This window comes from Strix uralensis, chromosome 4 (assembly GCF_047716275.1).
Source record: "Strix uralensis isolate ZFMK-TIS-50842 chromosome 4, bStrUra1, whole genome shotgun sequence".
In the NCBI taxonomy this organism is placed as follows: Eukaryota; Metazoa; Chordata; class Aves; order Strigiformes; family Strigidae; genus Strix; species Strix uralensis.
The window spans coordinates 28,892,850-28,909,087 of record NC_133975.1 but is presented as its reverse complement, the minus strand read 5'-3'; the positions used below and the strand labels follow the sequence as shown (position 1 = coordinate 28,909,087).

At 37.5% G+C, this 16,238-nt stretch overlaps 1 protein-coding gene across 1 annotated transcript in view; it reads left to right on the top strand.

Annotated features, from left to right (window-relative positions):
- The window catches only part of GABRG1 (gamma-aminobutyric acid type A receptor subunit gamma1), a 54,569-nt gene that overhangs the window by 34,145 nt on the left and 4,186 nt on the right, over nucleotides 1-16,238 (top strand). Inside the window, exons 4-8 of the mRNA XM_074866086.1 lie at nucleotides 7,654-7,874; nucleotides 10,456-10,538; nucleotides 11,820-11,957; nucleotides 12,077-12,229; nucleotides 14,807-15,018. Coding sequence (XP_074722187.1) covers nucleotides 7,654-7,874; nucleotides 10,456-10,538; nucleotides 11,820-11,957; nucleotides 12,077-12,229; nucleotides 14,807-15,018 — 807 coding nt within the window. The remainder of the gene's footprint in view (nucleotides 1-7,653; nucleotides 7,875-10,455; nucleotides 10,539-11,819; nucleotides 11,958-12,076; nucleotides 12,230-14,806; nucleotides 15,019-16,238) is intronic.

Sequence of the window (16,238 nt, the reverse complement as noted above, 5' to 3'; positions counted from 1 at the left end):
AATACTGCCTCGTGTCCCTCATATCTGTTTACAGGTGTTTAGTTAGCTCAATATGGCTATGATAGTTTTAAATTTTCCCACTTTTCACCCCTTCCACACTCTAGGTTGCTATGGATAATCACTACTCTGTTTGTCAATGAGGTCTGAAATCTAAAATCTTTTAATGATGTGATGGATCTTAGAACCAGTAGTAGGGTCTCAACTGTAGTCTTGCAAATTCTGAACGTAAAGAGGTTTTATTTTTATTTATTTTTTTAATCCATCACATGGAACCTCTTGTCCAGACTCCCATTGTTACTCTAAGGTATTTTTGTAACTTTTCCAGTTGCAGCCTTGCTCCATTCATTCCATCTAGAGATTTCCTACAGTGAGAATTTTCCACTGTTTCTACTGAGTCATTTCTTGCTCAGTTTCTTTCTCTGTTTCCTCTTTCACTGGACCTCACACATAAACAGTTTCCTTTCACTTTCAAGGTACTTCAAAGCCTATCCCCACTTTCAAGGCACGATCCAAAGCCCAGCTCAATTTTTAGTTGTTTTTTTCCCCAAGAGACTATTTTCTATCTCAGATCTCACTAGATTCTGCTCCCATCCTTTCAACTTTTCATACCACTTTCTCCCAAGCTGCCCTTTATGCTTGAAAGAAACTTTCTATAAATGTCTGCAAAGCGGCTTCATTGTTTCTCATCATGTTCCTATTTAAACTTACTTTTCTTTTTTTTTTTTTTTTTTTCTTTCTGTGGAGACTGCAAAATATCACAAACAATTAAGCTTTTGTTGTGCTAAAATCACTACCTGTAATTCTGACTGGTATTGGGTTCTTTGCTTTGTGTTACTTGTGGCCCTGTTGTCTTTCCAAATCTTGTCTTTTATGTTAAATTCAAACAGTAAACTCCTTGCACAGGATGTGTATCTTGTATAAGCAGTATTGAATGTCTCCACAGTTCATCTGTGATCTGAGATGATCTAAACCAAGAATAAGAAGTACCACATAGCACTTCGCTGACAAGGTATTAACTAGTGCTAAAGCTAACCCAAACGGTGCTTTACTGCTGCTTTTCCCCCAAAAACTGCACAGACTGCTTGGCTACTCTGTTGTACAGTTTATTGTTACTTCTGATGCTTTAATATTCTCTCCAAATACTTTCTATTTTCTTCTGGTGTGGTTGTCTCCCTTGTGTCTGCAGCTGAGACAAGCTACACTTAGTTCTTTGCCTTGTACCTCTTATCTTTGTGTCAAATAGATGATAAATATTTTCAAGAATATTACACACCTGTTCTTTGTTATTAATTCCTAATCTGTCTGTCTAGGTGGAAATTTGTGATGCTGCATTCCAGTTGTGGGAATTCTACTGGACTAGATTTGAACTGGGTTTTGGGAAATAAGGCAGGGGATGTATTTTGATTGTTGTGATAGCTTGTAACAGCTTGTTGCAATAGAAATTGTCCTTGGCCATGGCTCCTACCATACAGGTTTTCATTGCCTCCTTCGCTGCTGTGCTCTTGAGGAAAGCTGCTGTCATTCACTGGCCCCTACAATGGTGCCAAGATCTGTGCTGACACTACAAAACCTATCCTCTGTTAAAAGCTGGGCAGCCACAGGAGCAGGACTTTTTTCTTCACAGTGCATGCTATGGGAAGTTCACTCTACATTACAAAGCAGGGGAATTGTCTGGATGTCCTTTCCTGCAGCAGCACCTCCAAGCTGTTTACCAAGGAAGCAGACCCACTCCTGGGAAGAGTGTTGCCCTACTCCCTTGTCAGTAGTGGTGACAAGGGAGCTGACAAAATAGCTATTAAAAATGCAATGTGCTTTTGCTCGTAAGTGTATGTAACTTCCCTGCCTGTTGATCTTGGCCTTCATTATTTTTATTCTGTTGTTATATGATTTTAAATTTCATCTTATACATTCTGGATGGTTATTTCAACCACCATGGAGAATGCACATCTACACCACGTTTTGTTGGGCTATTTTGGAGTTTGTCGTTCACTGGCATACAGTAAGTGCTGCATGAGATTTCACCTTTTGAATAACAGTAGTGTCTCTACTGTAGAGGGTTATCCCCACAAAGGGTTATGTCCTTGGGGCCAGTAGATAAATAGAGGCTCTTTTAGGAAGTTCTTAACAGCTGTCATGCTCTTGTATCTTCAGTGTAGCAGATTGATATTTGGAGTTGCATGACTGCCTTATCAATCAGAAAGCTAAACTGATAAGAGTGCTGTATTTCATGTAGGATCATGTATCTTACAGGAGTTGCAGGGTAGAAACCAAACCCAGATAAGTCTTCTTGCCATTTATGTTGGGATTTTGAAGCACAGCAGGAAAACCATGGAAATAAAAGACCAAACAGTAACTGTATAATTAATCTTGCTTTAAAAACAGTTGCACCATACTGAATGGTGAAGTGTTGCATTTGAGACTTCATAGTTTATTTGTAAAAGGAAACTGTAGAAAACCATGTATGCTTGAGTAATATGCAGCTTTGTTGCTAAAGTTGTTTGTGGGACCAGTTTTGACTGCTTGAGTCTCTCTAGTTACAGGAAGGTAGATGTAGCTGCTGAGTTTAGAATGTACAGCTCATGGACCTGATAAATGACTACTGACAGCCTCAAAGACCAACCCTTAATCCATACCAGTATTCACTTCTGGGTTTTTAATATATATGTAAGTATTTATGATTGAGTTTTTTTGTTCTGAGTTGTTTTCTCTAGTTCTTTCTGTAGTTTAATGTTTGTTTTTGAGCGGCAGTGGCTGAAATATTCAAGTTTCAATTGAAAAACCAAAAAACCCCCTTTTTGTATAATTTTCAGTGTGGGAATGTATATAGATTATATATCATCTACTTCCTCTCCTTATGGTCTCTTCAGATGGCCAAAATCTAAGCTGATCAAATAAAAGCAGAGATTTTGCTGAAGTGCTTTAGTTACTTTATCTTTTTACAATTGATAAAAATTTAATTATATTTTCTAATCTACAAAGCATTAAAATAAATCTTGCCTTTTATTCATATTGTTGTTTGCATCTGTCACTTTGCATGTTCAAAATAGGGACTGGATAAGCACAGATGCCAAATTATGATGTGAAGAGTGATAGATTTTTTCTTTGTTGTGACTATGTAGGTCTCACTCCCTTCTGTAGATAAGATTTGCCATATTTTCATTTACCTTGTGCATATGTTCTCATAGCATCCTCCAGTGTGATTATCTGTACAATTATAACAATCTGACTGGTTAAAAGACTCTGGGAGCAGATGCTGTGCACTTCTGTTCGGTGTATTTTGTGCAGCCCCCATCTCTTCCACAGCTGGAGTAATATTACAGGTACATGTCAGAATCATTGTGATTTGTTGGATCTTTTAGATTTCACCCTAAGGTCACTGGGTTTAGATTGCTTTAGTAAGCAAACTAAAATGGTTTACCAAAACAAGAAGTTTTACTTTTGCTTTGGTCCCAGCCATGGGGATCAAGCTCTGAAACCATTGTTGGCCCTGAAGCAGCTCAAAAATCTTTTTAAAGGACTTTTAAAATAACCCATCAGGGAGAGCAACCACATTTTAGACATTTTGTTAAGAGTAGTTATACATCAAAGATAAATTAAGTATTTTAATAAATTACTTAATAGCCCCTTACTGATGTCCAAAGATACTTGGGTGAAGGAAAAGGTAAAGGTTATGAGTATTGGCAGTACACTGGCAAGATGAAGATAAGTTGGCTAATGCTTGATGCTTTATTTGGTGCTTACCTCTTAGGAAAGCATGTGAGTACCAGTTTTGTCTATTACTTTCTTTGTTGTTTAAACCTCTTAATCAGCATACTAAACTGAGTCTTTGATATTAAATCACATCTCTTAATGTCAAAACATACAGATTGTTAGAATGCTTTCTTTAGTTTCTCCTTCTTATTTTTTTTTTTTTTTTTTTTTTCTGAAAAATGCCCTGCCTCCCAGACATTGAGTTCCAGTTTAAGGAATTAGAAGGCTGGGTAGAATGAAGAAACATGGGGAAAATATCTTGAAGCTCAGATAACTGAATAAGATGAAGTCATGTCACACCTGGAAATTGAACTGAGTTCAGGGGCTCCCTATGAAACAGATTTCTGAATTAGCTTGTTGCACTCCAGAGAACTCCAGGTACCCTTCAGGTGAAATTTTGAATCTGGGAGAAAAGCTGGGATGGGTTTCTGAGCAAAGATGAAATGACAGGAGTATGTTTTTATTCATTTTTCTCTGAAATTCACTGGTATGAACTGTATTTCAGGCCTGTAGTTCACTAACACAATTTTTCAGTTCTGAGTTTGGTTTTGGGACTATTCATTGCTTTTGTGTTTGGCTCCAGAAAACTAGGACACTTTTTTCCTGTTCTCAAACAAAATGTGTTGCAGTTAACATAATCCAGCCAACAATTTAGCTACTCCATACTTTTTACTGTGGAATATCAAATCAGTTGTGAGACTGTCAGACAAAATACCCGAGAAAAATGTTTTTTCTTCTTTGTAAGGTTTTTTCTATCCTTATTAATATTATGTTGGAATTCATGTGATGTGGTTTGTACTGAGAAACAATCGTGTAGGATGTTATCTGCCTCCCTTTCTTTCAGAGCTTTCCAATAAAAGAACCAATCCACTGGCCCATTTTCATGCCTGACTGTAATTGAACTGTGCATGACAATGAAACTGATGTTGAGGATTCCATTTATTCCCACACAGTAGATGTTCCTACTTTATTTGAATTAATTGCTTTTATTTATTAAAATATTTTCTCTCAGACTATATACCTGTGTGTCAATATTCAGTTTATTCACTGCCTGACCCTTTAATAGTAATCTCTGATTAGTCAGTATGTTCCCAGCCTTTGGAGTTTCTTATGATCTTTTAGAGAGGAGAGAGATGGAGGACAACTGCAGTTATCTGTAAATAATTAGGCAGGTGGGCTCTTTATGCCAGCTGTGCAAAAAAGAATTCAGTAATCTAATCAAATGCCAAATATGAGCTAATGTGTGCTATGGTTATCGAACCCTGTGAGGCTGAATAGAATAAGCATGCATTTTCCCTTGGCTGTGACTAACACAGCCATAGGTTGATTCCATTTTATTCTGCATGGCTATTTTATTATTAATTTCCTTTGAAAGAGAGAGTAGTAAACCAATTTTTATGGTTACACAGTGGCATTGAACGGTGAGTTTTATGAAAGACTAATAGAAGTAGTGACAAGACTGTTAATTTTAACTTTTTGTAAGAAAATACAGAAAACAAAATAGTTGTTCAGATAGATTTGTTGCTCTAAAAGAATATTGTATAAATTTGGCTGCTGTTGTACTTGCTCATGTAGTGTCTAAATAAAGATAGGGCTTTTATTCACCTAGTTTTCAAAACAAAGTATTCCCAGAAAAGACAGTATAATGATTTTTTTTACCTAATTTTCAACAAATTTTAGGGACCCAGATTTCCCCTTCTTAAAAGGAAATACAAAATATTTTTCAGAAGATGCAAATTTAAGGGAATACTGTGTATGAATCCATAAAATCTGAAAATTTCAGGCCCATTTCAAAACTAAATTTTCGTAAAGAATCCAACTCTCTTGATAATCACCCTAACATAGTTTCCCTTCCAGGTTACTGCTCTCAAGCATCTGTACTGTCACAGCTGCATACTGCCAGACTCTTAGTTGTCTGATCATCCTATACATTTGCCTGTGCTTGGTGACTGCTTGGGATCTATTTGGACCTATGCCACCTGGCCTCTTCTGTGGGGAAACTTATGTTCACAAAGGAGGCTAATATACATCTGAGTCCCATTTTCACATGCCTTGTACCACTACAATATCAGTACATGTATGTGCCTGGACATCACGCTAAAGTTCACTTGAGTGAAATATAGTGTATACATAATGGGTTAAAAATGTGATCCCATGTGAGATGAGTTGTGTGAAGAATATATGCAGCCTCAGGATACATTATGGACCCTCAGTGACAGAGACGTCTCAGGGAGGCGTAGGACAAATAGATATGCTGAAGAAGTAGGTAGTAAAGTCCACCAATGCAGATATTAGAAATGGAATAGATGTTCCTGGGAGAAATCAGAGAGCACTGACTCTCGGTCCCTGCTGAAGAGGGAGATGAAATGCTGCTGCCACCCACCACGAGGCTGCAAGTCCACGTCTTTCATGTGGGATGAGTAGTAGGATTATGCCTTTGGTTGCCATATAATCTCCTGAGGGAGGGGGAGATGTTTGGCTGCTGAAGTGTCAGTTTACAAATGGAGGACCACCCTCTGCAGGTATGTGACAAGAGGCTATCAATTGGATGTCTTGTACATTCGGCAAGATACTTGGAAACAAATAGTTACTAATTTTATGATATTAAACTATTATGTATTAGATTCTTTTTGAAGAGTGATAAATGTATCATGAAGGATTTTAACAAAGGTTTGTGTTTGTTTGGTTTTTTTTCCAAAAAGTTCTTTAAACAACTCCTGTAATACATGGGTATGATAAAAACTTGCACATTTAATCTGAAAGACAAGAGAATACAAGCATCTGGGTCCGCTGAGGCTGTTCCTTTGTTTTGTGTGTTCAAAATAATCTGTGAGTTCCTTTGCCTTTTTTATCTTAATTTGTTAGGGTGGTTGGTATTCTACAACAACCTGAGTTTTCTTGCTCTGTGTGGATTTGACTGTGATGACACTTTGATAAATTTCCTTTTCCCAGACAATGCAGTGCTACTGTGAAGTGGCTGCTTAGAGTAGCACCTTCAAACTTAAACAGTCTCCTCGTGTCATACATTTGGTTGTGTCTGTTGATTTCACTCACTGGCTTCTCTTTTTTCTCCTATTTTCTTGCTCCAGCACCTCGATATATCTCTCGTATTGAGGTGCCCAAAACTGGACACAATACTCCAGGTGTGGCCTCACCAGTGCAGAGTACAGGGGGACTATCACCTCCCTACTTCTGCTGGTCACACTGTTTCTAATACAAGCCAGGATGCCGTTGGCTTTCTTGGCCACCTGGGCACACTGCTGGCTCATGTTCAGCTGCTTGTCAATTAGAACCCCCAGATCCTTTTCTTCCAGACAGCTCTCCAGCCACACCTCCCCAAGCCTGTAGTGATGCATGGGGTTGTTGTGGCCCAAGTGCAGGACCTGGCACTTGGCCTTATTGAAGCTCATCCCGTTAACGTTGGCCCACTGATCCAATCTCTCCAAGTCTCTCTGTAGAGCCTCCCTATCTTCATGCAGATCGACACTCCCGCTTAACTTGGTGTCATCTGCGAACTTACTGATGATACGCTCTATGTCCTTATCAAGATCATCAATAAAGATGTTGAACAGAAATGGTCCCAACACCGAGCCCTGAGGAACACCACTTGTGACCGGCCGCCAGCTGGATTTAGCTCCATTGACCACCACTCTCTGGGACCGTCCATCCAGCCAGTGCTTGACCCAGCAGACCGTTTGCTCATCCAGGCCATGGGCAGCCAGTTTTTCTATGAGAATTCTATGGGGAACTGTGTCAAATGCTTTTCGAAAATCCAGGTAGACAATATCCACAGCTTTTCCCTCATGCAATAGAAGTGGCCTCAGATTTATATATGAATTAAAAGTTGTTGACTTGCAGACTTTTGTAAATGTATACATAGATATGGTTGTTTCTCTGTTTTAGGAATACACTATAGATATAATTTTTGCCCAGACTTGGTATGACAGTCGTCTAAGATTTAACAGCTCAATGAAGGTGCTTATGCTTAATAGCAATATGGTTGGAAAAATTTGGATTCCAGACACTTTCTTCCGGAACTCAAGGAAATCTGATGCTCACTGGATTACAACTCCAAATCGTTTGCTTCGGATCTGGAGTGATGGAAGAGTATTATACACTCTAAGGTGGGTTTTTATTAACTGAGTAAAAAAAATTAAACCTGTTATAACCAGGAATATGAAAATAATGAATATGAATCAAATCTTTGTCATCCTTTTTGTTGTGTGCCACGGGAATCTGCAAGGAGTTTACTAAAGGAGAAAAAAAAATATTATTTGATCATGAAAAACATGAAATTAATAGTATTGAAATATATTACCAAGATAATTGGGTAAAGACAATTGAAGGGGATAGCAAATTTTAATCTCATTTAGGCAAGAATAAAAAAAGATGTTATATAGCATGTAGCACCATGGTGGTCTCTAACATATTGCAGATCTAGTCACAAATTGTTTTTCAGACTTTCTGCTCTAAATAGTTCAGTATCTAATTTCCACCAAATTATATGCTGTAAGTAAAATATGAAATGCTTCAGATAATAAAAATAATAAGTTTGATTAAAGCTGAGGACCCAGTCCTGCATACACTTATTAACATGTTTACCCTTGTAAGCTATTAAAGTCAACAAATCTGTTCATCCAAATTAGGCATAAGCAAACATGGTGATAATTCTTCTTGGCAAATGGGGAATGCTTGGGATGGTTTTAAACTTGCCATCTAGGCTATCTGTACTGATCTTTGAGTCACTTTTCAAACAGTTCTTGAAAGGCTGAGTATACAAAAGTATTTTAGGGTCATCTCAGTTTCATTTTCCAAGTATGCCTAAAAAATCTTTCAATAAATTAGGAGCTGATCAAGAAGCAGTCCATGCAGAGGATGCCATAAACTGATGCTGCTCTTAAGAGTTTATTCTTAGTATGCTTCATTTGAGAGCATACAAATAACTCTGAAGATCACTTTTTAAACAGTTTATTTAATGCTGGTGTTTATAAAAATCTCTAGAGAGCCTCTTCTGTTGACAAGCTAATATTTATTTTTTCTTTTTGTAGCTAACAGTCCTAGAGTCATACTTGTACTTTACATTTCCATTGTCCATTCAGTTTCAATGTACAATTTCTTTTAAACAGGGTCTAAGTAACACAAAGAAACAAACAAATGCAACCAAAAAAACCATGTGAGGTCTCCCAGAGCAATAGATTAGAATTATTGTGCTAGAGTATGAACTATGAAGTGCCATGAGCTAGTAATGAAACAGCAGAACAGGTATTCACCCAGCACTGCAACGTGCAAACATCTGTATTGGTGAGAGTATGGCCTGAATTTGGCCTAAGGTGCAATAACGTTAGGTTCATGTGTTGGCTATAGAAGGACAATAATAGGATCTGACAGTGCTCCAGGTTCACAGGCTCCCCTGTACCACCATTCTTTCCCCATTGGTAATTCAGGGAGCAGATGTGGTGATTCTGTTAGGCTTACTGATTCTCCTCTGAGGGTAGTCCTTGGTCTGTCCATTTCACCCATCAGTGATTTCAGATCTAGCTGTGTTGTTTTTAATAAAATCTGGTTTTGTTTTCTTTAAGCATTTGACTATCCAAAGGTTGAAAATGGAAAACAAAGGCAATAAATGCATATACCATATTTGGCAAATTTGAAAAGTGTCTCCAAAGTGATGCAGGTGTTTTACTTGGAAATGTGTGGGTTTCTCTTTTTTCCCCTCCCACTATGGCAAGAAATAAACCTCTCTCTTGGTCAGGACAAATTTATAGAATGGTCATAGTGACACTTTGTGAGGAATAACTACTTTGTTCACAGACTTATAGAGCTTTCGAGCAGCGTGTGGCAGAATCTTTCCCTGTACCTTTTTGTCTAATATGTAAGTATTGCATACAGTCAAGTATATAAGCATTATGTTAATTTTCAAATTTGATTTTAGAAGACATTCTGACTTTCTTCACAGAGTTACCAACAAAGGAAGAAGTATTTTAAATGCAAAGAAGGCACTTTGGAGTCTAGCCCCTTATTCTAGCTTTCTAGTGAAAAAGTTAGCAGATCTGAATTTTGTATTGTTTGCTTGAAAGCTCTTTGAAAATCTGTGATAGTATTTTCAAAAGCAGCAAGCGATTCAGTTGATACCATTATGAGTCCTAAACTACTTCTAAAATGTATGTAAGTTGCGTGAATTACTTGAATGCCTTAGACATTGAATGACTAGAAATATCGTCAGCTCTTTCCTATCCATGCTACTGTTCACCAGAGCTGCTTTCATGAGTATAGAGCAAACTGGAGTGTCCCCACTTTCTCTCTTGAGAGATACAATGTTACCAAATGCAATTTGACTTGTCAAATACATTCTTCAGAAAGTTTCTTTATTTGCTATAATAAACTCACCTCCTTGCCCTGGCTTCAGTCCCTCCCTTTTATCTCCTATTTTTGGTGGAGAGCTCAGAGATCCCCCCAAATCAACTGAAATTTTTGAAATGGCTTGAAATGCCAGTTGAAACAACGCAGGTCCTCAGATTGCATGTGATGACGGTTTTTGTTCTTTGGTGGTGATGCTGGATGTTTTTTGCACATACACAGTTGGCTATGAGTAACATCCATTAATTGGCAAAATTGATTTCTGTGCATGTTCTTTACTATCTAGTCTGAAGTGTCTGGATGCTTGAATATAATCTTTATTTTTTTTCCCCTTCCTTTTCCAATTAGGCTGACAATTAACGCTGAATGTTATCTTCAGCTTCATAACTTTCCTATGGATGAACACTCTTGTCCACTGGAGTTTTCAAGCTGTAGGTGGTAAAATACTTTTTTTTTTTTTTCTTCTCTTTACATTCAGGCTTTAAATTTCCTTAAATTCTGGCAGCAAGAGAACAAGTTTATTTTTTAAAGCCTTACAGTGAAGGAAAGAACTGACCTGTTTATGTTTTGATTAGATTTATTGCATTATTGAATGCATTATTAAATGAAGTAAGGAACGAGTCGAATTACATGCATTTCAGTTAGGTGCAACTTTAAAAATAATATTGTTGCTTAGGAGACTGATACAATGCCTATTTCAGTTAATGGAAATCTATTGCCCTGGAAGAACATTTTTTTATACCTGCCAGACTCGCCAGCTTTGAATTAGTTTCATGTGATATACTTAGAAGGAAAAAGATCTGTCTTCTTCAACCTGTTCCTGTAATCAGTGTAAGAAGTCCTTTTCCTTTCAGTGGGACTTACTTATGTGAGCAAGAAACTCAACTTTCAGGCTTCATTTTTTTAATATAAACTATGTTAAAAAAAAAATGTTCCTAAGGGGATTGTGTTGTTACTGTGAAAAGAAACCCAAAGCACCTGAACACAGCTAAATGACTTATTCCTAAATGTAAAACCTAATAGACAATGAAATCAAACTTCAGTGACTCTTTTAAAATTAATGTTTTCATTTAATACTTCCTTCTTGAGTGCTTCCAGCTAAATAAGCTTTGGTAGCTCCATTGATTAAATAGTTGTAGCAAACAAGCAAGCCTTGCTTTATTTCACTTCTGCCTTTCTGTAAGATAATGTGGGGCAACATGTGAGGCACATGAAAATGGAGCAGGTTGCACTTCCTTAAAGTTGAAGTACTGGACAGTGAATTAGGCCACAGAAATCCATTCTGGGAATAATAGACAAAGAAATTTTAAATAAACATCAAAAGGAACTTTATCAAATTAGGTACTAATACGTATCTGTCCCTTTAAGCTCTTTGTGGGCTTTTAATGATAATGTATATTACATTTGTGTATTAATTCAGTGGTGATTTTGAGCCAGTTTTTCATATCTGAGTTCCAGTATACTGTGTAGATATTTCCTAAACGTTTGTATTTACATAGTTTTTGATAGATCATATATTTAGCTAGGCTTAAAACTGAGGCTAGATATTTTGTAGTTAAATTTTAAGTGTATCAGGTGAACTATAGATTGATTTTCTCTCTGATCCATTTAATGTATAGCCCTGGTTTAGTTTATAAACAGCTTCAGAGATCGCAAAACATGCTTTGGTATATACTGTGGCTGAGCACTTGATTTGCAATGTTTTATTCTAGATGGATATCCCAGAAATGAAATTGAATACAAATGGAAAAAAACCTCTGTTGAAGTGGCAGATCCAAAATACTGGAGATTGTATCAGTTTGCATTTGTAGGGTTACGAAATACAACCGAAATTTCTCATACCTTGTCTGGTAAGGCAAAGTGTTAAATTTTATTTAATATCTATGTAGAACAAGACTAACAGATAAAGATACAACTGAAAACCATTTTCAATGTCATGTCAGTATTTTTTTCTTTTTTTAATTTATAGGTGATTATATTATTATGACAATATTCTTTGATCTCAGCAGACGTATGGGGTATTTTACTATTCAGACATACATTCCTTGTATACTCACAGTTGTTCTTTCATGGGTGTCATTTTGGATCAATAAGGATGCAGTTCCTGCAAGGACTTCTCTGGGTAAGAATGTCTTTTTTCAACCTTGAAGGGTCTGGTACTCCCCAGGAATACAAATCTGCAGCAGGGAGTAAATTAATCACAGTTTATTCCCCTTCAGATCGTAACCATTGGTCACCCTTTCTCTTGAACTGTAAGATTAAGAGTAGGAGGATCCTGCTGTGGCTGCACAGCAGGGTTTAAGGAGGGAGTGTTGAGAATGGAAATCTGGAAATCCTGATCCAAGCATTGTGGATATGCTGTTGTTCATATAAATACATTTTTTCCCCTTTATGTTCTTTTTGTCATCTCCAGGGATGACAATATCGCAATCATTAGTCTGACAAGTATGATTAAACTTCACTTAGCTTCATGGAACAAAGGATGTCAGTACTACACCGGCAAAACCCATGAAGATCTGTTTTTTGTGGGGTTTTTTTTGTTGTTGTTGCTGTTGGTAGTTTTTTTAGTAATAGAAATGATTCAGTTCTTTTTTTAAGCTCAAGATAGGACAGAAAATATGCAACCAAAGTTGCACTTCAAGTGGTTCAGCATATAACTCACAGAAAATGACTCACTGTCCTGCTTTTACTACAGACAGTACTGAAATGTGTTGTGAGTTCTGCTACAGAGAGAATTCGGTGTTAGTGTCATCTTGTCTGACCTGTTAGCATGGTGTCAGTCCCCTACGTTTGACTGTTTAGGATTCATGTGCTGCGTTGGAGAAGAGTCATAGCCCCCCCATAAAGCACGATAGACAGTGGTGTGTGGAGCACACAGGACGCACACTAGCAACTTTGAGTTTAGCAGTGACAGATGCTTTTAGTAAAACTGATGGTGGCAGCATGACCTATTTTGGGGGAAAGATCAAAAGCTGAGAGTGTATCTTAGGAAGTGAGAGATGTGAGTTAATTTTCCTTAACAGTTTATAGGGTTGTGAACACACCATTCCCACATTATAGGAGTGTTTCCTACCAGAAGGGTGAGTCCAGGCTTTAACTCCCTGCCTTTCCCACTGAAACTGGACCACTGTGCAGTGAAGCCTGCAAGATTAATGAGTCAAGAAAGAAAGTAAGCAAAAATGAGCATGGCTCCGTAGCTTAATGAAAAGGTAAGGGAAAAAAATCCAGTCAAATAGACACAATTTTATAGAAAAAGACCGAGAAATTAAGACAAGAAAGCCGAAACTAAGAAAGGTCCATCATGGCAAGCATTCATCATGATGTGGAAGGTTTGCACCCTGTAACAGCCCCTGTATGCCTTTTGCATAGTGGAGAGGACTGGGAAAGTCCACGTCTCCTTTTTTCCTCTCTGAACAAAGTCAGTAAGGGGAATGGTGTGGGTGACTTCCCACCTGGAAGCTGTGCTGGAGTCTGGTACACTGTAAAGGCTTGGGTCTGTTTCTGTATATGTTGAAATATCCTGGCAGATTGCGGTTTCCCAAAGCAAAATGTTTGAGATGATTAAAGGTATTTAGGTATTTAACTATGCAGAGAAATGCCTAATTGATTTTCAAAAGCATCTAGTGGGAGCAAAGCACTTTTGAAAAGCTCTGAGGTTATCTGTTTGTCCTTTTAAGCATGTAATTTCATTGGGAAATCTGTTGCAAAATCACCACTGCTTTCCTGCTGCAGGATCAATCCATAGCGACCCCTGATTCCATGCTTTGATTTAAAAGCTATAGACAGCCTTAGACTGATGTAACACATTTTTTTGCAATAAGCCTGTGCATGTAAATAACAAATTATTTGTGTGTTCAAGTATTGCTCTCCAAAGGAAAGGTCACATCTTAATTCTCTACTACTATGTAAAAGGCTTTGCATCTCCCTGAAGCATCAAATATAAGAAGAAAGTGTTAACACCTTCTAAATGTTAAACCAGTGAAGAGTGGTATAGTTGAGATTCTGAACACATCACTATTAAGGCCAGCTTGTACTTTTAATTAACTTGTATGTAAGTGAATCAAGGGAAACATTTTCTATTACTTAAGACACAATATTGAAATAATACCTAGTAATTTAGAGAATGAGACTAGAAAGGCCATGAAGGTCATCTAGTTTGATCTTCTATGTGTCAGAGCGAACAGTTGAAAACATTATTCCTTTTTCTCGTGTTTTCTGAAAGTTTGTAATAATTGATAACACACTTTTTTTTTTTTTCCTGAATGTGTCCTTTTGTACATTTTAATCTTGCAAGAGCCAAAGGACTTTTTTTTGTGTTTATGAAATTTGTGTGCTTAACTGTACCTGTTTGTCTAGTGTATTTGGTTTTTTGTGCATGCAATAACAAATCTATAAAATTACACAAACTTTCTCAGTGTCATTGTTTATTCAGTGTGTGTTGAAAATGGGAGGGATTTAAACAGAAGGTAAAATGTGCTGCCTTCTATATGATCCCGTGGTGGCTGCTGGATCCATAGGGATGACTTGCAGTAGCAGTGATGTGTGTGGGTGTGATCAGTGGTGAACCCTGCTGTGGCTCAGTTCTTGTATGCCTCATGATTGAATTAAGGGCTAATTTGAGGATTTTTTTGGTGACATTATGATTCAATTACTTATACACTTCCCTCTTCCTCTCTTTTTTTCTTTCTTTTTCAAACAGGCATTACAACGGTGCTGACCATGACAACGTTAAGTACAATTGCTAGGAAGTCACTCCCAAAGGTTTCCTATGTGACAGCAATGGACCTTTTTGTTTCAGTTTGCTTTATTTTTGTGTTTGCTGCCTTGATGGAATATGGCACCTTGCATTACTTTACAAGCAACAGAAAAGGAGACAAAGGAAAAGAAAAGAAGGCAAAATCTAAGCCATCAGTAAGTTTAGCCAAACAAGAAGAACAAAAATACAGAATGCTCTTTATTGTAACATTAGTTTTGAGAGACTGATTCTTAAGTAGAAGGGCTAATGTTCAAAGATAATTAACACTAATATTTATATTTTTTTTACAGCTGGGGGCTTGTACTCATTTTCTGTAAATACTACTAACGAGGACAGGTTTTAGATCATTCCACTCATATGTGAATGAGAACACATGAGCCTAAGCTAGAGAGTGATTTGATATATTATTCCATGCTTCCATGCCATGCCCAAGCCCTTGGTGCTTCTAGAGCTGCCCGTGGAGTGTGTGCCCATGGAGACAGTTATGTCTGGGCACAGTGCTTCTGAAAAACAGCACCTGGCAGAGAACCATAGATAAGACTTTAGCAGTAGAGATAATGTAAATGGACTGAAGGTATGACGATTTGTTTGGATCTGCATCACCTAACTTGGGTCTTACCTCACTAGCTTTGCAAAGGAAAATGTGCTTAATATTGGTCAGTACTCTGACTCCCTTTCACTTCAGAAATTCTACTTTAACTTTTTTTTTTTTTTTTTTTTTTTAATGTACTTCCATGTTTCTTTATGGTAAAATGAACCTTCAGCTTTTTCAAGTTGATGTTTGTATGGTAGGAATCTCCACATATCCCAGGAACAAGTATTACTGAATTTTAAGAGGCTTTCCGTTTGTGTAGTAAGAATACTGGAACTCCCAAAGAATCTATTGTTGAAAGCCAATACAAATATTTAAAGCTAATCTTTAAACTAATAAAACATTAAGGTAAAGGCATTAAATAGCGTATTCATTTGAACACTAGTCTTAGTATCTGAGGCTTGATTGTAGCCATCTTTTGGAGAGAATAAGAGGAAGGAGCTGTGGTACTGCTGTGGGAGACTTTCTTATGGGAGCACTGTGGGGCTGCTATGGCTTAACACCAGGGAAATGATAGCCCTTACATTTCATATGGTGAGATGGTCTGAGTATTAAATACATAGCTGTGTATTTAAGACAAGGCTAGTGGTGAAGGGTTCATACTGCCCTGTGCTGCTTTGGTCAGACATCATTGTGATCCTCAGGGAATCCAGCACAGCCAAGAGAGCTGGAAAATGGAAACTTCAAACCTCCTTCCTGTTAGTGGTAGAAGCAAACGTGGCCATAATGAAAAGGATGGAAAACAGGCTTTGGCAAGGGCCACAGCTGAGCAATAAGAGGAAA